At 37.4% G+C, this 24,041-nt stretch overlaps 1 protein-coding gene across 20 annotated transcripts in view; it reads left to right on the plus strand.

The window, feature by feature from the left end:
- CEP170 (centrosomal protein 170) overlaps nt 1-24,041 on the plus strand; it is a 145,398-nt gene that overhangs the window by 56,179 nt on the left and 65,178 nt on the right. For all 20 annotated transcript variants that reach the window (XM_070255703.1, XM_023632760.2, XM_023632765.2 and 17 more), the window contains exons 5-7: nt 17,045-17,103; nt 17,200-17,362; nt 18,219-18,353. In XM_070255703.1, the coding sequence (XP_070111804.1) occupies nt 17,045-17,103; nt 17,200-17,362; nt 18,219-18,353 (357 nt within the window). The remainder of the gene's footprint in view (nt 1-17,044; nt 17,104-17,199; nt 17,363-18,218; nt 18,354-24,041) is intronic.

Here is a 24,041-nt window from a genome sequence, read left to right on the forward strand (position 1 = left end):
ATTTCCCTGATGATTAGTGATGTTGAGCATCTTTTCATGTACCTATTGGCCATCTGTGTATCTTCTTTGGAAAAATATCTGTTCATTTCTTCTGCCCACTTTTTTAATGGGGTGTTTGGTTTTTTTGTAGTTCAATTGTGTGAGTTCTTTATATATTATGGAGATTAACCCCTTTCAGATATATGATTTGCAGATATTTTCTCCCCATTCGTGGGTTGTCTTTTCATTTTGATCCTGGTTTCCTTTGCGTTGCAGAAGCTCTTTAGTCTAATGAAGTCCCGCTTGTTTATTTTCTCTTTTGTTTCCCTTGTCAGGGTAGATATGGTATTCGAAAAGATCTTTTTAAGACCGATGTCAAATAGTGTACTGCCTGTATTTTCTTTTAGAAGTTTTATGGTTTTAGGTCTTACCTTCAAGTCTTTGATCCATTTTGAGTCTATTTTTGTAGAGGGAGAAAGATAATGGTCTACTTTCATTCTTTTGCATATGGCTGTCCAGTTTTCCCAACACCGTTTATTGAAGAAGCTTTCCGTTCTCCATTGTATGTTCTTGGCTCCTTTGTCGAAGATTAGCTGTCCGTAGAGGTGTGGTTTTATTTCTGGGCTTTCACTTCTGTTCTGTTGATCTGTGTGCCTGTTTTTGTATCAGTACCATGCTGCTTTGATTACTATAGTGTTGTAATATATTTTGAAGTCAGGGATTGTGATACCTCCAGCTCTGTTCTTATTTCTCAGGGTTGCTTTGGCTATTTGGGGTCTTTTGTTGCCGCATATGAATTTTAAGATTCTTTGTTCTGTTTCCATGAAGAATGTCATTGGGATATTGATTGGGATTAAGTTGAATCTGTAGATCGCTTTAGGTAGTATGGACATTTTAACTACATTTATTCTTCCAATCCAAGAACATGAAATATTTTTCCATTTATTTATGTCATCATGAATTTCTTTCAGTAATGTCTTCTAGTTTTCCTTGTATAAACCTTTCACTTCCTTCGTTAAATTTATTCCTAGATATTTTGTTCTTTTTGTTGCAAATGTAAATGTGATTATGCTCTTGAGTTCTCTTTCTGTTAGTTTGTTATTGGAGTATAGAAATGCCACTGATTTTTGTAAGTTGACATTGTACCCTGCGACTTTGCTGTAGTTGTTGATTATTTCTAATAGTTTTCTGATGAATCCAAGTACCTGCTTAATCCATTTGATATCAGCTGCTTTAAAACGTGAGAAAATAGTAGGAAATGGATTTTAACAAAGCTCTTTTCAAAGTTTACTTTGAATTTTAAATCGGGAAGTAACTATTAAGAAATAACTCATGCTTTTACAGACTCTACAATGACTTCTTATAGTGAACTAATATTTCCTTCTTATATACTAGCTCATAGTATGTCTATCTAAAATTGCTGGGGCAAATGTTTTTTTTCCAAGGGACTTTTTCAGGTTTGTAAGTCAGTGTTGAGATGGGGCTGCTATCTACATACTCAGGTTAGGCTTAATTAATTTTATTATTTTAAAATAGCATCTCATATTGTTTATGATTTTTGAGCATTATACATAAGTGAACACTGGGCTTGTTATAGTGGCAGAAATTTTATATAGGATGGAATTTTGCAATCAAATTTTATGTATTACATTTACTTGTTCTATAGTTCCACCAGACTGAAGTAATTATTGTGCTTTATTCATATTAAAATTAAGCTTAACAGTTAGCCGATCTACAAACTGCTGTACCTTGGAGTGGAAAACTGTTTAATTAAAATGTCACAGCAATAAAAAGAACATTTTACCATGAATTGAGACTAGAGCTAAGAAACAAAATTTATCTGCCCAAAGTATGTTTTCTAACTAGAGAAATTATGTAATTTGGAAAAGCAAGTAGTGAAATATCCAACTTTAAGAAATGACTGTAAATTCGTGAGGGGTAATAAAATGCTGCAGTAATCAAGATAAACTTCAGAAAGCGCTAATATATCTCCAAGTGGCCAAAAATGGAGCAGATAAGCAAGCCTAAATTTATTCATGTCACAATTATTTATTAAATGTCTCCTATGTGCCAGCACATTCCCCCTGGTCTGGGGAGGCAGCCGTGAATAAAACAGACCACAGTGTGTCTCCTCCTGGTGCTTGCACTTTGATTAGGTTGGAGGGAGCTGATGGCACACACAAAGGATAATAGAGGTGATAAATTCCGTGGAGAAAAAGTGTGAATGGGGGATACAGAGAGCTAGTGGTGGTGAGTGAGAAGTTACACTTTTAAAAAGGATATTCATGAAGACCTCGCTGAGAGCCAACATTGCAGAAAGTGAAGGCGTTGGCTGCATGGCTATCTGGAGAAACTGCTCTTCAGGCAGACGGGAGACTTAAGTGCAAAGAACTTAAAGGAGGGTTTTGATCACAGGAGTGACATGATAATGACTTATATGTTGAAAAAGATCCTCTGGCTACTCTTGCTCAAAGACTAAAGGGGGAAGTGGGCAGGGGTGAAAAGAGAGAGACCAGTAGGAGGCGGTTGCCGCAGTCCCAGGGGAGCAGCAGTGGAGGTTTGGACCAGGGTGGTAGAAGTGGAGGTGGTGAGAAATGGTAGGATTCTGGATGTGTCTTGAAGATGGAGCCAGTAATCTTGGTTAGATTGAATGTAGACTCAGAGAAAGAGGAGTCGCGGATGTTCCTAGATTTTACAATTGACTTAAGCAGTTGGAAAAATGCAGTCACCTTTAACTGACGTAGAGAATTCTGTGGCTAGAGCAGATTTTTCTGGAGAAAATTGGAAGATCTCAAAAAAACAAGCTTTTGGTTTGAGTTTTCTCTATTGCTGTTGTTTTCTATTTGATTTCTGCTGTCTTTATTAATTCCTTTCCTGTCAGTAAAAGCTGAGGTCATTCATTTGCGACTCTCTTTTCTAATACAGGTATCTAGTGCTGTACAGTTCCCCCAAGTACTGCTTTAACGTTCAAAATACTTTCTAATTTCTCTTTATTTCTCTTTGAGCCATAGGTTATCTATAAGTTTGTTATTTAGTTTTCAAATATTTGGAGATTTTCCCAGAGACTTTTCTGTTATTGATTTCTAATTTAATTTTGTAGTGCTCAGAGAACATACTTTGTAGGTCTCAAATCATTTTAAATTTATTGAGACTTGTTATGTGGCCCAGAATATATCTGGTCTATCTTGGTAAATGTTCCATATGTACTCGAAAAGAATGTATATTCTGCTGTTTTGGGGTGGAGTGTTTTATTCATGTCAGTTAGCCAGGTTGGTTAGCAGTATTGTTCACATCTGCTTTATTTTACTGATTTGTTGTTTGTTCTATCAGTTATTGAGAAATAAGGTATCAGAATCTCAGGCTGTAATTAGATGTGTCTGTTTCTCTTTGGAGAAGTTTTTGCTTCATGTAAATTGAACTGCTGTTATTAGGTAACTGCGTTAATGTTATTATGCGTAATGTTATTATGTGTCCTCTTGATGATTTGACCCCCTTTATCATTATAAAATCACTTGCTTTATCCATGGTAATATTCTTTGCTCAGAAATCTGGTTTGTTGAGACGTTGATATGGTTGTTCCAGCTTTTTCTTGCTTAGTGTTGGCATGGTATATCATTGACATTCGTTTACTTTTAATCTGTTTGTATCTTTAAAGTAGGTGGCATATAGTTGGTCTTACTGTTTTGATTCAGTCTCATCATTTCTGCCTTCATTTGGGGATTGAGATCCTTCACATTTAATGTGATTATTGATGTGGTTAGGTTTAAAGTTGTCATCTTAATATTTGTGTTCTATTTGCCCCATCAGTGGTTTTTTTTTTTAAGATTTTATTTATTTTTTATTTTTCCTTCTCCCCAAAGCCCCCCAGTACATAGCTGTATATTTTAGTTGTGGGTCTTTCTAGTTGTGTCATGTGGGATGCCACCTCAGCATGGCTTGATGAGCATCGCTAGGTCCCCACCCAGGATCCAAACTGGTGAAATCTCGGGCCGCCGAAGCAGAGTGCACGAACCCAACCATGCGGCCATCAGCGGGCCCCTGCCCCATCAGTTTCTTGTTTTCTTTTCCTCCGTATTTATCTTGGATTATTTGAATATATTTTGTCTCCTTTGTTGACTTATTAGCTATAACTATTTTAGTGGTCACTTTAAGATTTATAATTGCATCTTTTTTATTATTTATTTATTTTTATTTTATTAATTGCAGTAACATTGGATTATAACATTATATAGCTTTCAGATGTACATCGTAATATATTTCAAATTCTGTGTAGATTACATCATGTTCACCAACCCGAAAACTAATTATAGTCCATCCCCTCCCATGTGAGCCTAATCACCCCTTTTGCCCTCCTCCCTCCCCCGCCTTCCCCTATGGTAACTACCAATTCAATCTCCATTGCTATGTGTTTGTTTCTGTTGTTTTTATCTTCTACTTATGAGTGAGATCATACGATATTTGACTTTCTCCTTCTGACTAATTTCAGTCAGCATAATACCCTCAAGGTCCATCTATGTTGTCACAAATGGCTGGATTTCGTCATTTCTTATGGCTGAGTAGTATTCCATTGTGTATAAATACCACATCTTCTTTATCCATTTGTCCCTTGATGGGCATCTAGGTTCCTTCCAAGTCTTGGCTGTTGTATATAATGCTGCAGGGAACACAGGGGTGCAAGTATCTTTATGCCTTTGCGTTTTCAAGTTCTTTGGATAAATACCCAGCAGTGGGATAGCTGGATCATATGGTAGATCTATTCTTAATTTTCTGAGGATACTCCATACTGCATTCCATAGTGGCTGCACCAGTTTGCACTCCCACCAGCAATGAACAAGGGTTCCCTTCTCTCCACACCCTCTCCAACATTTGTTGTTTGCTGTCTTGTTAATTTTAGCCATTCTGATCAGAGTGAGGTGATACCTCATTGTAGTTTTGATTTGCATTTCTCTGATAGCTAATGATGTTGAGCACCTTTTCATATGCCTGTTGGCCATCTGTGTATCTTTTTTGGAGAAATCTCTGTTCAGATCTTTTCCCATTTTTTAATTGGGTTGTTAGTTTTTTTGTTGTTGAGATGTATGAGTTCTTTGTATATTTTGGATATTAACCCCTTTATCTAATGTATGGTTTGCAAATATCTTCTCCCAATTGTTAGGTTGTCTTTTCATTTCGTTGATGGTTTCCTTTGCTGTGCAGAAGCTTTTTAGTATGATGTTGTCCCATTTGTTCATTTTTTCTTTTGTTCCCCTTGCCCGGTCAGACATGGGACTTGAAAATATACTGCAAAAACCGATGTCAAAGAGCATACTGCCTATGTTTTCTTCTGGAACTTTCATGGTTTCAGGTCTCACATTCAAGTCTTTAATCCATTTGGAGTTGATTTTTGTTCGTGGTATAAGGTAATGATCTACTTTCATTCTTTTGCTTGTGGCTGTCCAGATTTCCCAACACCATTTATTGAAGAGACTCTCCTTTCTCCATCGTATGCTCTTGGCTCCCTTGTCGAATAATAGCTGTGCATAAATGTGTGGGTTTACTTCTGGGCTCTCGATTCTGTTCCGTTGATCTGTGTGTCTGTTTTTGTGCCAGTACTATGCTGTTTTGGTTGCTATGGCTTTGTAGTATGTTTCGAAATCAGGGAGTGTGATCCCTCCAGCTTTGTTCGTTTTTCTCATGAATTCTTTGGCTATTTGAGGTCTTTTGTTGTTCCATATAAATTTTAGGATTCTTTGTTCTTTTTCTGTGAAAAATGTTTTTGGAACTTTGTTAGGGATTGCGTTGAATCTGTAGATTGCTTTAGGAAGTATGGACATTTTAACGATGTTAATTCTTCCAATGCAAGAGCACGAATATCTTTCCATTTCTTTGTGTCTTCTTCGATTTCTTTCAACAATGTTTTATAGTTTTCAGTGTACAGATCTTTCACCTCTTTGATTAAGGTAATCCTAGGTATTTTATTCTTTTAGTTGCAGTTGTAAATGGGATTGTATTCTTAATTTCTCTTTCTGCTACTTTGTTGTTAGTGTATAGAAACACAACTGATTTTTGTATGTTGATTTTGTATCCCACGACTTGACCGTATATTGTTTCTAAAAGTTTTTTAGTGGATTCTTTAGGGTTTTCTAGATATAAAATCATGTCGTCTGCAAAGAGTGATAGTTTCACTTCTTCTTTTCCAATATATATCCCTTTTATTTCTTTTTCTTGCCTGATTGCTCTGGCTAGGACTTCCAATACTATGTTAAATAAGAGTGGTAACAGTGGACATCCTTGTCTGATTCCTGTTCTTAGAGGGATAGCTTTCAGTTTTTCTCTGTTGAGAATGATATTTGCTGTAGGTTTGTCATATATGGACTTTATTATGTTGAGGTATTTTCCTTCTATACCCATTTTATTTAGAATTTTTATCATAAATGGATGCTGTATCTTGTCACATGCTTTCTCTGCATCTATTGAGATGATCGTGTGATTTTTATTCTTCATTTTGTTAATGTTGTGTATCACGTTGATAGATTTGCAGATGTTGAACCATCCCTGCATCCCTGGAATGAAATCCACTTGATCATGATGTATGATTGTTTAATGTATTGTATTCGATTTGCTAGTATTTTGTTGAGAATTTTTGCATCGATGTTCATCAGTGATATTGGCCTGTAATTTTCTTTTTTTGTGTTGTCCTTGTCTGGTTTTGGTATCAGGATAATGTTGGCTTTGTAGAAGGAGTTTGGAAGCCTCCCCTCCTCTTCAGTTTTTTGAAAGAGTTTGAGAAGGATAGGTATTCTTCGAATGTTTGGTAGAATTCACCAGGGAAGCCATCTGGTCCTAGACTTTTATTTTGCGGGAGGGTTTTGATTGCTGTTTTGATCTCCTTACTGGTGATCAGTCTATTCAAATTCTCTACCTCTTCTTGGTCCGGTTTTGGAAGGTTGTCTGTTTCTAAGAATTTATCTGTTTCTTCTGTATTATCCCATTTGTTGGCGTATAGCTTTTCATAGTATTCTCTTACTATCTTTTGTATTTCTGAGGTGTCCATTGTAATCTCTCCTCTTTCATTTCTGATTTTATTTATTTGAGCCTTCTCTCTTTTTTTCTTGGTGAGTCTAGCTAAGGGGTTGTCAATTTTCTTTATCTTTTTAAAGAACCAGCTCTTGGTTTCATTAGTTTTTTTCTACTTTTTTTTTTAGTCTCTATTTCATTTATTTCTGCTCTGATTTTTATTATTTCCTTCCTTCTGCTGATTTGGGGCTTTGTTTGTTGCTCTTTTTCCAGTACCTTTAGATATGCTGTTACATTGCTTATTTGGGATTTTTCTTCTTTGTTGAGGTAGGCCTGAATTGGTATAAACTTCCCTCTTAGAACCGCTTTTGCTGTATCCCACAGATTTTGGCATGTCATATTTTCATTTTCACTTGTCTCCAGGAATTTTTTGATTTCTCCTTTGATTTCTTCTTTGATGTAATCATTGTTCAGTAGCATTTTGTTTAATCTCCACATTTTTTTGGCTTTTCTGGTTTTCTTCCTGTAGTTGATTTCTAGTTTCACACCTTTGTGGTGAGAAAAGATGCATGATATTATGTCAGTCTTCTTAAGTTTATTGAGACTTATTTTGTGGCCCTATATGTGATCAGTCCTGGAGAATGTTCCATGGGCATTTGAAAAGAATGTGTATTCTGTGGTTTGGGATGGAATGTTCTGCATATATCTACTAAGTCCATTTGATGTGATGTGTCATTTAAGGCCAATGTTTCCTTATTGATCTTCTGTTTGGATGATCTATCCATTTGTGTAAGTGGAGTGTTAAAGTGCCCTACTATTATTGTGTTACTATCTATTTCTCCTTTTATGTCTGTTAATAGTTGCTTTATATATTTAGGTGCTCCTATGTTGGGTGCATAGATATTTACAAGTGTTATATTGCCTTGTTGGATTGTTCCCTGTATCATTATGTAGTGGCCTTCTTTGTCTCTTGTTACAGTTTTTGTTTTGAAGTCCATTTTTACTGATATAAGTATTGCTACCCCTACTTTCTTTTCTTTGCCATTTGCATGGAATATCTTTTTCCATCCTTTCACTTTCAGTTTGTGAGTGTCTTTAGGTCTGAAGTGTGTCTCTTGTATGCAGCATATACATGGGTCTTGTTTTTTTATCCAGTTGGCCACCCTATGGCATTTGATTGGAGCAATTAGTCCATTGAGATTTAAAGTAGCTATTGATAAATATATATATATTTTTTGCCATTTTGTTACTTTTGTTTCTGGGTGTTTTAATAGTTCCTCTCTGTTCCTTTCTTTTTCTCTTGCTTTCTTCCCTTGTGGTTTGATGGCTATCTTTAGTAATATGTTTAATTTCTTTTGTCTTACTTTTTCACTTATTTATTATAGGTTTCTGATTTGTGATTACCATGAGTATCCTATGTAATATTCTATGTGTATAACAGTCTATATCGAGTTGATAGACTCTTTAGCTTGACCTCTTTCTAAAAGTTCTACTTTTTCACTCCCCTCCTCCCACATTTTATGTTTTTGACATCGTACATAGTCTCTTGTTTAGTGTGTGTCTATCCATTACCCTCTTATCATTGAAATAGATGATTTTAGTATATTTGTCCTTTAACCTTCATATTATCTTCACAGGTAGTTGATCTGCTACCTTTACTATATTTTTACCTTTACAAGTGATTTCATTGTGTGGTGTTTTTTTTTGATAATTTCTTTTTATCTCTATTTGTGGTCATTGCTTTCCCACTTAAATAAGTCCCTTCAGCATTTCTTGTAGAACTGGTTTCTTGAGGATAAACTCCTTTAGTTTTTGCTTGTCTGGGAAGCTCTTTATCTCTCCTTCCATTCTGAATGACAACCTTGGTGGATAGAGTATTCTTGGCTGTAGGTCTTTTCCTTTTAGCACTTTAAATACATTCTGCCATTTTGTTCTCGCCTGTAGGGTCTCAGCTGAGAAGTCCGCTGATAGCCTTATGGGCTTCCCTTTGTATGTCACTTGTGGCCTTTCTCTTCCTGTTTTTAGGATTCTCTGTTTGTCTTTAATTTTGGACATTTTAATTATAATATGTCTTGGTGTCAGCCTCTTTGGGCTTAATCTTGTTTGGAGCTCTCTGTGCTTCCTGTACTTGGATGTCTGTTTCCTTCCTTAGGTTAGGAAAAGTTTCATCTATTATTTCTTCAAATAAATTTTCTGCCCCTTCTCTCTCTCTTCTCCTTCTGGGACACCTATAATCCGAATGTTAGCATGCTTGATGTTGTCCCAGAGTTCCCTTAGACTGTTCTCATTCTTTCTAATTCTTTTTTCTTTTTTCTGTTCTGCCTGGGTGACTTCCTCTAGTCTTTCATCTAGCTCACTGATCCGTTCTTCTGCATCCTCTACTCTGCTATTGAGTCCCTCTAGTGAATTTTTCATTTCCAGTATTGTATTCTTCATTTCTGATTGGTTGGTTTTTATATCTTCCAGTTCTTTGCTGATGAGCTCACTGTGTTCATCCATTCTTCTCCCAATATCTGTGAGCATCCATATGATATTTTGTTTGAACTCTTTGTCAAGTAGGTTGCTTATTTCTGTTTCATTTAGTCCTTTTTCTGAGGTTTTGTCCTGTTCCCTTGCTTGGAAAGTGTTCCATTGTCTCTTCATTATGCCTCTTTCTCTGTGCTTATTTCTATGTATTAGGTGAGTCGGGTATGTCTCCTAATCTTGGAGAAGTGGCCCTATGTATGAGATGCTTTATGAGGCCCAGCAGTGTGCTTCCCTCTCGTCACCAGTCCAAATGATCCAGGAGTGACCCCTTTGTGGGTACTTGTGTCCTTCTGCTATGGCAGGGGTGCTCTTACTGCAGTTACCCAGGGAGTCTAGTCTTTCCTTCCCTGGCCAGCTGTTTGTAAATCTGGTTTGGGTAACCTCAGCACCATTGGCTACAAAGTCTATCAGCACACTCCTATTGCAATTTTCCTCTTAATTGGGTTGGTACCCAGTGTTGCTGGTTGCTAGGCTCAGGGGTGTATAGTTGTGATAAGTAGCAGGTCTACAAGGCTGTTGTCAGTTCTTCTAGGAGTGCAGCTGAGTGGGGCTAGCCCTGGGAAGGGGAGCACTCAATTGTTTCAGGCTTTGAAAGGTGGGGCTGATCCTTTTTATGGCTTTTTGTGAAGCACAAGTCGTCTGCTGCTGATAAGCCTCACCCCCCACAGGACCACATACACCGTCAGCACAGTCCTGGTCCATGCACACTTCCCAACCCCCTGGAGCGTACCCCGACACTGCACTGCAGAGGCTCCCACTTCTCCATCAGTGCCCCCCTCAGGTCACCTGGTCCTCACACAGGCCTTGCCCCACAGAGGCGGACACACTGCTTGCCTATAGAGGATCAAGGCACCCAGTCAGTGCAGGCCAAAAAGTAGCCTGAGGGCTTGCTGTTAGGTGGGGCTGGTCCCTAGGGCGGGCTGCCTGCCCTGGCTGAACTGGATTAAATCTGTGCTCTAGTGGGTGTGGCAGACCCCTGGGCTAACAGGCCAAGGGAAGAACCTCAGTGGTGTTCACAGTGGTCTGTGTCAGCCCGCCTGGGCCAGCTCAGAACAACGGCCTCCACCAATGTCTCAGTCTCCGGAGAGGTCCCTCCTCCCACCAAGATGTCCCCAGAGCCCACCAGGTGAGGCTCATTTCACCAAAGGACTGTCAGCCTTCTCTGTGGTGATTTTAAGTTGCTGCAATGAGTGAGGTTGTGCTTGAGCCCTTTAAGACCTGGGTCTTTCGGGCTTTTGGCTGATTGCTTTTCTGGGGGTGTCCTCGCTGCAGTCAATAGCCAGCAAAGCCAGACAGTGAGACCCTCGTTTCAGTTGGGCTGAGTCTGAAGGATGCTTCTAGCAGTATCGCCCCCACTCAGGACCTCACTCCTCCAGGGAGGGCTGTGTACCTTAGGGTGTCTCCACCTGGCCAGCTGAGAAGGTCCCCTGCTCCCAAAGGTGGCTTTTTTCCTCTCCAGTAGGAATTTCTGCCTCTTCTGCCTTAGTCAGGACTGTCCCTTGTTGTGGGGGTTCTTTTTATCCAGTTTTCAGTTTTCTCTCCAGGGTAATTTTTCCAAAAATAGTTTTAACCTGGTTGTGTTTGTGGGCGGAGATGAGTTCAGAGTCTGCTTACGTCGCCATCTTGGTGAGATCTCCCCTATAATTACATCTTTAAAGTTGTGTCTTCAAGTGGCATTATCCCACTTCACATGTGGTATAGGAACCTTAGAGTAGTGTACTTTTCATTCTTCTCTCCTGACCTTTCTGCTGCTGTTGTCATACCCTGTATTTTTACATATGTTACAAACACCATACCACATTATTAGTAAAAAGTCAATTATCTTTTAAAGAGATTAAAATAATAAGAAAAATATCTAATATTTTTATGCCTATATATCTTAAACCCATGTAGCTGCCGTTTCTTGTGCTCTGCATTCGTTTTCATAGATCCATATTTTCATGTATCATTTTTCTGCCTAAAGGGCTTCCTTTAACATTTCTTTTAGTTTGACTCTGCTGGTGATGAATTTCTTCAGCTTTTATATGTCTAGAAAAGTATTTCACCTTAGTTATTGAAAGTTATTGTTGCTGAGTATAGAATTCCAGGTGACATTTCTTTTCTTTCAGTACTTTAAAGATGTTGCTGTGCTGTATTCTCACTAGTGTTGTTTCCCTTTATCCCTGGTTTTGAGCATTTTGATTATGATCTGCCTTGATGTGGTTTTCTTCATGTTTCTTGTCCTTGGGGTTTGTTTGGCTTCTAGTATCTGTGGATTTATAGTTTTAATCAAATTTTAGAAAAATTTCCAGCCATTATTTCTTCAAATATCTTTTTCTGTCCCCCCAACGTTTCCTTCAAGGACTTTCACTAAATGTATAGTAGGCTACACAAAGTTGTCTCCCAGCTTCCTGATGCTGTTTATTTTATTTTTTAAAATTATCTCTTCTCCCTCTTTCAGTTTTTTATGAAAAACTGTTGTTCGGTGTTGTTATTGTTGTGTCTTTAAGTTTGTTAATCTTTTCTTTGGCAATGTCTAACCTGCCATTAACCAGCCCAGTATAGCGTTCATCTCTAGAATTCGAATTTGGATTTTGTTTTTGGTACGTTCCAAGTTTCTAGTTAACTTTTTGAACATGTGGAATGTAGTTATAACTGTTTTGAATCTTTGTCGACATTTGTGTCAGTTCTGCTTCAGTTTCATTTGGTTGGTTTTTGCATCCATCATAATTTTTGATTGGACAGCAGACATTGTGAACTTGACCTTGTGGAGCATTGGGTGCACATTTGTGTATTCCTGTAAATACTTTTGAGGTTTGTTCTGGGACACAGGTTACTTGGAAACAGTTTATCATTTTATGTCTTATTTTTAAGATTTTTTAGGCTTCTAAGTTTAGTCTGTTACTAATTATTTCCCACTACAGAGACAAGACTTTTCTATATTTTCTACGATAGGGGTCAGCAAACCCATTGGTAAATCTGGCCCTTAGTCTGTGTTTGTAAATAAAGTTCTGTTGGAACACAGCCACACCCACTCATTTACATATTTCCACAGCTGCTCTTGCAGAGTTGAGTCGTTGTAACGGAGATCTTATGGCCTGAAAAACCTAAAATATTTACTGTTGGCCCTTGACGGAAAAAATTTATTCACCTCCACTTTATCCAGTGGCTCATGATTCATGAGGTTTTCAGCCTGGCTGTTGGGAGCAGATGTTATTCCTGGTCCTGTGTGAACACGGGGCACTGTTTCTGCTAAAACTTTCAAGTGGTTCTTGCCCCAGTGCTAGGTAGTAGCTTCCTCACATGCAGGTGCTGATCAGTACTCAGCTGAATACTTGAGCAAGACCCTCTTAACATCTCTGGAATTTCCTCTCTGTGCAGCTCTCTTCACTTCAGTGCTCAGTCCTGAGCTCTAGTCACCTCGTCTCCCCAGACTCTTGGCCTCGTTTCCCCCACAGCTCAGGGAGTCTACCAGACACTGCCTGGATTACCCGTCCTTGCAGGGTGACCTGGAAGCTTGCTCTAAGCTGGGGTGGTGGTTGGGCTCACCCTGATTTGTTTCTCTTCACTCAGGAATCACTGTCTTTTGTTGCCTGATGTTGATTGTCTTGAAAACCATTGTTTCATGTATTTTCTCCATTTTCTGTTATTTCAGAGGTAAGAATAAATTTGATTCCTTTTGCTCCATCTTGGCCAGAAGCAGAAATCTGAGAAGTTGATTTTGGATATTTTGGATATGCAAGTTGAATCCAAGGAAGAGGTGTAGGCTAGAGACAAAAATTTGGGAATTCCATTGTATAAATAATATTTGAAACCTTGAAACCAAAAGATATCCCCAAGGGAATGAATGTGGATTGATAAGAGGACTGAAACTTGGTACATTCCAATATTAAGAGGTGGGAAAGATAAAGAACCAGTGAAAAAGACTATGAAGGAACCACTAGTGAGCTGGGATGAAAATCTAGACTATAGTATGGTTTCCATGTTTAAAAGTGAAAAATGACTTAAAAATTACTTAAATACCTTAAATCTCAAGATTACCCCCTCCTTACCATCCCATTCATACAGGTCATTATAAGAACCCAGTACCTTAATTTTTAAAAATGGGGTTCTTATCTTTTCCTAAAGAAGTCATTTGCTCCGGCCCTAATGGTTCACAAAACAATTGGGTTAATCATATGAGAAACGAGGTAAAAGTCCTTCTCATAGCTTCTAAGATGATGGTCTGTCTTTACTTGGAACACTATATGTAGTGCTGTTTGCTTGCAATCCAGATAATGGCTGTTAATATGATCAAGGTGGGGATAAACATAATTAAAAGTTAAGGACTCAAGGGGACCCCCCCAGCCGTGGCTGAGTGGTTAAGTTTGCATGCTCCACTTCGGTGGACTGGAGTTCGCTTGTGTGGATCCTGGACATGGACCTGGACATCGCTCCTCAGATCATGCTGTGGCAGCATCCCACATAGAAGAGCTAGAATGACCTACAGCTAGGATATACAACTAGGTACTGGGACTTTGGGAGGGGGGAAAAAAAGAGGAAGATTGGCAATAGATCTTAGGCCAGGGCCAGTCTTCCTCACCAAAAAGAAAAAGAGAGCGAGAAGACAACTGGAGTTCTCATATCCACTTTAAAAAAAGTAAAGTTAAGGACTCTTCATTCAGAGAAGTTGAGTTTTTCCTGATTAAAAATGGTTGATATGCACAACAAAGCATGAGCACACTTTCCAAATTTCAAAAAGAGAGGATATTTTCTCAAACCTTGAAAGAACGGAACTTAAGAAATTAAGATGAGCTATTAGATAAAAGAAAGTCATAGAAGAGAAGTTAAAATCAGTTGTTTAAAAACTGTGTTCCTCTAGAACAGGGGCTTCGGCAAGTTGGGTGAGGTATTCACTTGCTAGAATATGTTTTTCTGAAGGTATAGACAGAATTAAGCTAATAGAGAAAAATTTTCCCCTTGGAAGGTTTTCTGCCATTAACTTTTTTTTAAGCCCTGGACATCTTCTAGGATTTTCCTTGTTAGTACAGTGTGGACTCTAATTTAATGTAATTGTATATTTCATTATCAAATAGAGTAAAAGGAAATTTCCCATATTCCTGGTGAGAGGATCCAAAAAGAAAAGTTTTTGTCTAACTTTGAGATGACTTTTTAAAGATTACTCTCATATATATATATATTTTTTAAATCACATATAAAATAAAATATATAAATTTGGAAAAAATGCTCTTTTTCCATTCTTTAATTATATAAAATAATTATTCCAGTATTTTCATTTATGTGACATCAGTGTTTTCAACACCATGAGAGTGACATTTTTTAAAATAATATATCATAGTTTTTCACAGAGTATTGTAAAAATACAGCACTTTTTGAAACCTTGTAACACTGGAAATCTTTGCCCAGCTAACAAAAGCTCATTATGTAACATTTGGAAAATTAAAAAGAATTCTCCCCATTTCTTCTAAGTGATTGATATCTCTCCAATGAAACAACTTAGTGAATTTTTAAAATGATTTTTGAAGATGTATTCATAATGATATCTGACACTTAGTGTTTTAAGGCCATACCCCTGGGAGTACCTAAAACTCTAAAATTTTGCTCTATTTTTAGGCTTAATTGTCATTAAGATAAAGGAGGGTGTCTTCAACCACATTATTAGTTTGCAGATGAGTTTCTCCATCCCACCTTTAGGTAAACATTTCTTAAATAAATTGAGCATAGGGATGACGTAGAATAGCAAGCATAGTCATATAAAGAAATGGAATAACCTATAAATATTATGATTTTTAATAAGCAGGAATTTAAACTTTTTGTCATTTATTTTGGAGGTTTAAAATTCAGATGTAATTGACATATGACTATAGTTAACAATGCTATATTGTATATTTTGTAACTTAATTGATGTAATGAGTGAGTGTGCCTCGGTTGGTGATCTTTCTTAATTAGCAAGTTAAGAGCAGTCCCCTTGGTCTGCAGCATTAGGAAGGTGATGGCTGTGGAGTAAAAGCTGGGGCTGGGCCCTCTCTGGATTCTGTTGTCACACCAGAGTTTGCAGGGAAATTCCTCAACCAGAGGGTTCTTGAGTTCTTCTGTCCCCCACACAGGAGCCTGTTTGGAAGGTGAAGTGTTTGGACCTAAGAAATATGGCCTTTCAAGTTTTGCCTGACCTTAGAGCAGTCTGCATCTAAGGAGGATACCCCAGACCAGCCTTGGGGAATAGGCTTCAGGCATTCCCAGGGTAAACGTGAAGCACCAGAAAACCCTCACAGCAGGCTAAAATCATTTGCTTCCCATTGAAAAACCAGAAATGGCTTTCTGTTTCTTTTAACATGGTGTTTTCCTTTGAAAATGTAGGAATGCTATGAATCTTTTCTGGCTGTTTATGAGTTTCTTAGGGGTGAAACTGTTACTAGACTTTTATTTTTCATTAAATATACTTAGTTATGAAATAGATATCTCCATATATTACAGCAGATATGTGTCAGCATATGTACATAAAGAAAAGAGAATTGTACTGTTTTAAAGCTATAGGAAGCCGTGTGAAGTGATGGGGGTCAGTTGGCTAGTGTTGTCTTGGGTTCTGCCCCTCCCGTCCTCACATCCTTCTCTCTACAACAGGAAGGTGGGTTAGTAGAATCCAGGGGGGCATCCCCCTAAGCTCTTTACAATTCTAAAACATTCTGAGTTTTTATTATGTTAATGAGTAGAAATACAGGTTAAATACTGGTGAACAAGTTTGCTGCTCCTTATGCACAAGAAGTCTTTTTCCCCCTAAGTAGTCGTGGTGATTATAGCTTTCTACCCTTGAAGTCATGGGTGCTCTGAGTCGGTAAAGAAGAATAGAATTTAGTACATGATTATAAAAGTCCTTTCATTACAGGATTAAGTAATGGTGGGAAATGTGACCTCCAGTGTTTGGTGAGAGTCTTTTTAATATACAGAGGCATTGTTCTTTTTGGCATAATAATGAAAGCGTTCATTATATCTGGCACTTGGTTCTAATCTATGGAATCAGTTGTTTGATAATGTAATCTGACGCTGATTGCAGTTCATGGGGGAGAGGGGAGGTCGTGGTTGCTGGATGGACCCTAATCACAGCATTTCTTTTGCATTTTCAAGTGAACTTCATTCTTATCAATGCTTGTGAAGTCTGAGTAACGGATTCCTTCAGGGTTTACTGTTGGGCATCACTGATGAGATACTTTACATTTCTGTGATTAGCTAGCAATATATTTTGATCCAGATGTTTTTTCTTCTTTGCAATCATATTGTTGTTAGAACCGAAAATGTCTTTGTGCTTTGATTAAATTACCTGGTTATTTGCTTCTTGAAGGCCATTATTACCTAAGTTTAGAATTACTTGCTAGATTGAAAGATTTTCTTGAGTATTTAAAAATGAAAATTTTTATATTTGGGAGCTTATTTTAGCATTTACTCTTAAGGGAAATATAATTCTGCTGTAATTACCTCTTGAAAATATGACAGTTTCTAAATTATCTGTGATCATTTGAAACTTGATTATCAGAATTTTGAAATTATATTCTTCCTTAGCCCCGTTTACATACAAATCTTTTCACTGTAGTACGCGGAGAAATGAGGGTCCCTGAAGAAGCTCTAAAGGTAAAAAGTTTTTACTCATTTCTTTTGTAAGCCTGCCGTTTACTAGGGTTGATTTCACTCATGGATGTTTCACTTCCATTTTTAAATGTGTTATAGCATGAGAAGTTTACCATTCAGCTTCAGTTGTCCCAAAAATCTTCAGAATCAGAATTATCAAAATCTGCATGTGCCAAAAGCATAGATGCAAAGGCAGCAGATACTGTGACAGAAGTGCAGCACAAAGCCACGGAAGCACTAAAATCTGAGGAAAGAGCCATGGGTAAGCCAACCTCTTTGAGAATACCGTGTTTATACTTGATTGTGAAGAAATTGCATGCTTTCTTCTCACAAACTTGGCCATGTCCATATAAAAATAATTAATAATAATAGGGACAATTCAGAGTGGGTTTAATGCTGTCAATGCTTTCATTAGAAAGCATTATAAAACACATAATTATATGGTAGTCGTGTGTAGGTGTGTTTAATATGTTTCAATACTTGAGAGAAGTGAATGTAATTCACCTTACAATATTTTTATTTTGTGTTTGCTTTTTCTTCTGAATTATAATATCTGAAATGAATCAGGAATTATCCAGTAATGCTATATCATTATAATTATTATCATATTTATCATGTTTCAGGAACTGTAAGAAATACTTTTACATAAATAATCCCATTCATACAAAAACAGTTTTTTAAATTGATAGACGTTACCAAATTTGCTCAAATACAAATCTATTAGTCCAGTTAACAGCTAGTTTAAGTTTGGTTACTGTACAGTGCCCTTAGGCTTTAAAAATGAAAAATGGTCATTCATATCAAAATTTAGTTTTCTTTTATATTTAGACTGAATGTATTTCTGTGTACCAAACAACTGATTACTCTCTAACAAAAGGCTATTAGGCTGTAGCCATTTGTGTTGCATAGATACTAGCCAGCGCGAAACTTCATTTATTTAGTCATGTCCAACATTGAATAAGGTCTTCCACAAATACTGTTATTCAACTTAGAGTAATGTTCAGCTGTCTAAACTATACTTTTTCACTTAATAAATTGATCAGGCAATTCTAGCATTCTGCAAAAGTGTTTTTTTCTATTTCATATGCTTTAGACAGATTTTTCCCACCTCTTTCCAGATACTTCTGCTGTGCCCCGGGGTACTCCATTGTACGGGCAGCCATCATGGTGGGGGGATGATGAGGTGCATGAACAAAGAGCTCTCAAGGCAAATGGCAAGCCTGAAGAAAAAAATCATGAAACTGGAGCGTCAGGTAAAACATCTCAGACTCTGACATTAAATGGATGTTTTGGGAAGAATTTATTATGTAAGCAAAAATCTGTCTACCCTGAAAAGAAATATCTGCTACTCTTCAATTTGATAAAAAAAAAAGTTGATGAATGTTTTAATGACATTATCATATTTCAATTCATTACAAATGATTCTCACATAAATTATTAATTCTAGTATCTTTCTCATTCACTTTTAAAATATTTTTTCCAGCTTATTTATGAGAGCATTAAAACTTGGAAAATAGATTAATAATGTAATTGGGCATTTTAAATATTTTAAAATAATTATTAAAATGTTTCAGTTAGACCAAAATAGTAGGTACAAACTAACTTTACATGTCTCATTAGATTCACAAGCATACAATCATATTTTTTAATGAACAATTTCTATTATGTTCAGAAATGTAATATGAAATTAAAGCTTCTTTAAAACCTCAGTGTGCCTAATTTGTTGGAATATGGTAGCAGCCAGATTAGCTGAGTTCAACAGCCAGAATGAAGAAATTGTTCTGGGTCTCATTCTCAGATAAATGGTCAAGAAACATACTCTTCTGTTGCTGGAGGGGTTTAGTAATGAACTACATGTCCATAAGCCAGAAAGTTGAGATTTCTAGGAAATAAATGGAGGTATCAGTTGTATGTCATATAAGGACTTGGCAAAGACATCAACGCGGAAGGATGGAGTAGCCAGTCTCTGTGATAACGGCAGATCAGGATCCAGAACTGGAGGAACTACATACAGGCACCGGGAGCAGTGTGGGAAACTAAATCTGACCCTGAGTCAAGGATAGATTCCATCAGAACTCTTCTCAGCTTTCTACCTTTGACCCTAATTCTACAAGATAAATAAGACATTTTTCTTAGCTGGAGAACAGGAATGCTGGTTCTTTAAATATGCTCTCATTTTACCGGAATGTATGTCTAAGAAAGCTGGCTTTATCAACTTGATTTTTTTTTTTTAAAGATTTTATTTTTTTCCTTTTTCTCCCCAAAGCCCCCAGGTACATAGTTGTATATTGTTTGTTGTGGGTCCTTCTAGTTATGACATGTGGGACGCTGCCTCAGCGTGGTTTGATGAGCAGTGCCATGTCCGCGCCCAGGATTCGAACCAACGAAACACTGGGTCGCCTGCAGTGGAGTGCGCGAACTTAACCACTTGGCCACGGGGCCAGCCCCCCTATCAACTTGATTTTACAGTGCCCCACACTGAAGTTAACTTTGCAAATAAATTTCCATCGCAGCTTCCTTGTTTCTGTGACCAAGACGGTTTTCTTCATGCCCAAACTCAGAAACTTAGTATTATTTGGCATGCCCTGAGATTCAAATAACAGAAATGCTAACTGAGGCTGAACAGGAAGGACATTTACCGACTTAAGGAACTGAGCCTCTTCAGGGTTGGTTAATGCAGCATCTGAACAGAGGCGTCATCTAGCTGGCTTCTCTCCAGCTCTCAGCACTGCTGCCCACGGTGGCTGCACACATACAGAGGGAGTTTGCGTTCGTACCAGCGCTGCCTGCCAGCAGCAGTCAGGGGTGCATGCTGCTGTGATCACATCCAGCAGAAAATAGCAAAGCTTGCTTTAGAAGACCCCCGGTAGTTGGAAGGACTTTCCCAGAAGTTTTCACATCTCTCGTCTCACTGGCCTCTCACGGGTTCGGCAGTAGGTCGACTGCTTATTCCTCAACCAGTCCCTGGCAAGGGCTGTGAGATTATCCTTGAACCCATCTTGCCGACTCTGAAGTCGGGAGTCGGTTAGTTTTCCCTAAGGCACATGAGCTGTGTCAGGGAAGAGTGGATACCTGGGAATGTTGGAGCTCTTTAGGAGGGGGGAACAGGGAATGGATACTGGAGGGCGATCAAGAATGTCCACTGATTTGAAATCTTTGTGTCGTACCTTTACCTCATGTCTCATATGTTACCTTCTTCTCCTGCCTTTTTTTTTTTCATTGAGTCATAATTGAACTTCTACTTTCAGTTTCAACCCTCCTGCACTTCTTTTACATAATAAATCTAAGCTGTCCTTTATTTCCTTTTTTTTAGGAAACTACGGTGGCTGCCTTTTGCCTGCCAAGTAGATTTTCCATTAGAGTTCTCTGTGATTTTGTCCCATTTTCCTTAGAGAGCCTTATGTCCTACTATTAATTGTTTTCCCAATGCATTCCCACATAAATTATACTAATTCGTACCTGCTTTTCTCCCAAGATGTATATACACATATATCAGCTGATATAAAATTTTAAATGATACATCTGTATGTGGGGATTGCTAATATACAACACTGTTTCCTTCAGTATTTTGTGTGTGTGCCTCCTCATGTAAACTTAAATTCCTTACTTCAAGGATCACATATTATCGTTGTGCACTAGAGCCACCTAGTAGAGAGAGAGGGAGAGAAAGAAAAATATATACTAATTATTAGGTGATTAATTTAAAAGAAAATACGGCAGAATGTAACCATTGCCAAATACTGAAAATAATTGATAGAGATTTTATCTAGCCATTCAAAATCTTTCCCTCCCGCCTAATACAAAACAACTTTTGAAATCTGAAACACGTAAGTTCTAGGACACAACGAGGTATAAATGTAATTTTTGTGTTGGAGACAGAATCATGATTTATTAACAACAGCCAACACTTCGGTGGTTCTGATTTCATCCATACACTCCTGTAAGTGCCCTGCATATGCTTAATCAGCTAACCCTTCCAGCAGTATCTACAGGAGAGTTGCTGCTCTTTCCCCCTTTTTAGAGAGAAGGAAACTGAGGTGCAGCGACGTGAATTTACTTGCCGACGTCACCCAGCCAGCTGATAGTGTGGCAGGGGTGGGAACTCAGGAAGCCTGACTCCAGAGTCCATGCTTTTAACCACAGGCAGTTCACATTTCAGCAGTCATTACACACACACACACACAATCGCTCCAAAAGGATATACTTCACAGAGTACAAAGATTTACACAAACACTCCAAAAACAAATTGGCATAGAAAATTGATCCCTGATACCTCAGCATAATAAAATAAATTTCAGATTATGAAGCATTCAGTAGTAGTTTCATCTGTGTGAGTGAAACTGAGTTCTTAAATGATTATCAACTTACCTGGCCTGTCTCCTTGAGTGTCATTTCTGCCAGATGACAAAAGCTGTCTTATAATCTTGGGATTATTTTTGAGTTAGAAGGAGTTAAGTGATTTACATCTTGCATTAAATAGCTTAAAGCACCCAGTCAGATTGAGCTGATTAAATGACAGTCTCTTTTACTTTCTTTTATTAATATAAGGATGTTTTGTTTCAGATTTATCATTTGCAGTTTTTTAAAATATATGATGAAGAAAACAGTTTACTGACCTGAAGAAATTTATGATGCCAGCAGAAATTATAGAATCAAATTTGAAAATCTATACTAATTGTTATTTTGTTTCATCATTTAGAAATTGAGGTTTTTTTTAAAAAAGTGTTTCAAGTTGTGAAATATAAATGATTAGTTTAATTATTTGTGCTCTAAGCATATTCTTTCAATAAAAACGAAAAGTGATTTGCTTCTTGGTTACCAATTTTTAGAATGTAAAATCTTACTACTTATTTTTCAAGGTGAGAACATTCCAGAAAGGATAGTAGAGTATGTGCTACTTAGTGATTTTTGATGTCCCTCTCTGTGCATCCACATGTATGCAGAGTCTCCCACAGACTTAGCATATAGCCTAAAAAACCCTAGGAGCAAATATTACATTATTGGATTACATTAGAGTAATCAAGTTCTCCCGAAATTGTGTGAATGTTTTGAGTCCTGTTAAGAAGGAGAAATTTGTCCTCATTTTAGCTACAGGTTTGCTCTTCTACCTGCTAACTTGGTTTAAACATTTGTTTAGGTTACAATTAAAGGCATTTAAGTGTTGCACACATTTCGAAAAGATGTGTGCAACTGTGAAGAGTAGATTTTTGGCTCCTTGACCTTGATTTTAATGTAATCAAACTAAATTTGGAAACTTTCAAGTTGTAACTGCTGCTTAGCAAAAGTGGTTTCCCAGTCTTTGTAATTTCAAGTACTTGAATGTACTTAGTTGAATGGGTGTGTTAAGCAGAATAAGCCTTCGTTTGGTCTTTGTCATCTTGAATTAGTTTAATATTTGGTTTAATTTGATACAGAATAATGAAGGGAACTTTTTTCTGAATTGTGTGTATTAGAAGTTTCCCTGAAAGGTCACACAATCATAAAATACCTTAGGAATTTAAGGATGTTAGTGCCAATTGCTCTTCTGATTTAGATAATCATAATTAATTCTAGCATTATCAGTTATTAAATCATTTTAAATATCTAGCAATTGAGATTAATAAAATAGTATAAACAAAATATTAGTGTACTTAGTGTATTATTTAGTTTAATTCAAAGTAGATTTTGAAAAGAAATGAATGTTAAATTCAGAAATCCCAGAATGTGTTCTGTCAGTGTCCTAAGAGAAGAAAGATGTTGTTTTTCTATGTTAATCTAGATGACCCCTAGTAATTTTTCCAGTAGACCTACATTTCCCAAGTGTAGTAGGCCCACACTGGGTCTGTTTTTATCATCTTCAGAAAAATGAATTCCTCCACATAATTTTTCAGATGACTGAGCTTTACTTTCACAACTGAAATTTTTTCGAGTTTAACCACTTCCTATTAAGTGAATTACCCATATCACTGCCTTGTTTAGCAGACAAGCCTGAAAATAATTTAAATTTTTGCTTTATGACTCAGGCATCGTTATGAATATCAGTTATTGAACTCTGATGCCTTATGGTGATGTTCGTGGGAGACTGAAGTACGTAGACTGTTTGCCCTGAGACTGAGTGGTTCTGGGCTGCTGTGTTTGTGAGCCCTGTGTCTGCTCTCGATTGTTTGCTGTCTTTTCTCTACCGCTTGACTCTTAGTGCAGTATGTTTGACCTTAATCTTGATTCTACATCCGCTCCACATTTGCCACGTGTAATCTGAGTAAATAGTAAAAAGGCTCTCAATGAAGGACTTCCTTCTTTGTAAAATTCATGAACAGGAGACTGTAGGCATTGTCATATCTGTCTTGGGTTTTTTAGAGTTCGATTTTTGGTTTCAGTTTTTGGTTTCCCTAATTCTTAACTGTGTTGGAGAGTTGGAGGAGGGAAAGAGAAAGGTTTACTTGTGTGCCTAGTTCACCAGGCTTTGTTCTGGGTGACTGACATTATCTCACTTAATACTTATCTCACTAAATCTTCACAACAGTCTTACGGATAGGTAGTATTTCCCCATTTTACAATGAGGAAAATGAGAATTAAAGACTTGTAGAGACAGAGTTTTTCTGATTTCACATCTTATCCCTACTTTCCACTAAACTAGACTGCCTGGTTATAATCATCCGATCATAACAGGCTGCCTGTCCACTCTGTGTGCTACTTGGCATTGTTAGATAACTGATTTCTGCATAAATTAGGTATTACTTGTGTAAGTCTCAGGTTTCTAGTCCTTGGAGTAAAGGTGGTTTTGAAGTAGGACTAAGGGAATGATAACCATAAAAATAGTGGTGTGTAGTTATTGATCTCTGCTGTTTTAATGTTATAATGTGGAAACAAGTTGAAAGTATGTCAGTGTTAACTGTGAACTTTACATTCACAAGGGAGGAAAATTGAGAACATATTCCTTTGAATCATGAGTGACAAATGGA

This window comes from Equus caballus, chromosome 30 (assembly GCF_041296265.1).
Source record: "Equus caballus isolate H_3958 breed thoroughbred chromosome 30, TB-T2T, whole genome shotgun sequence".
NCBI lineage: Eukaryota > Metazoa > Chordata > Mammalia > Perissodactyla > Equidae > Equus > Equus caballus.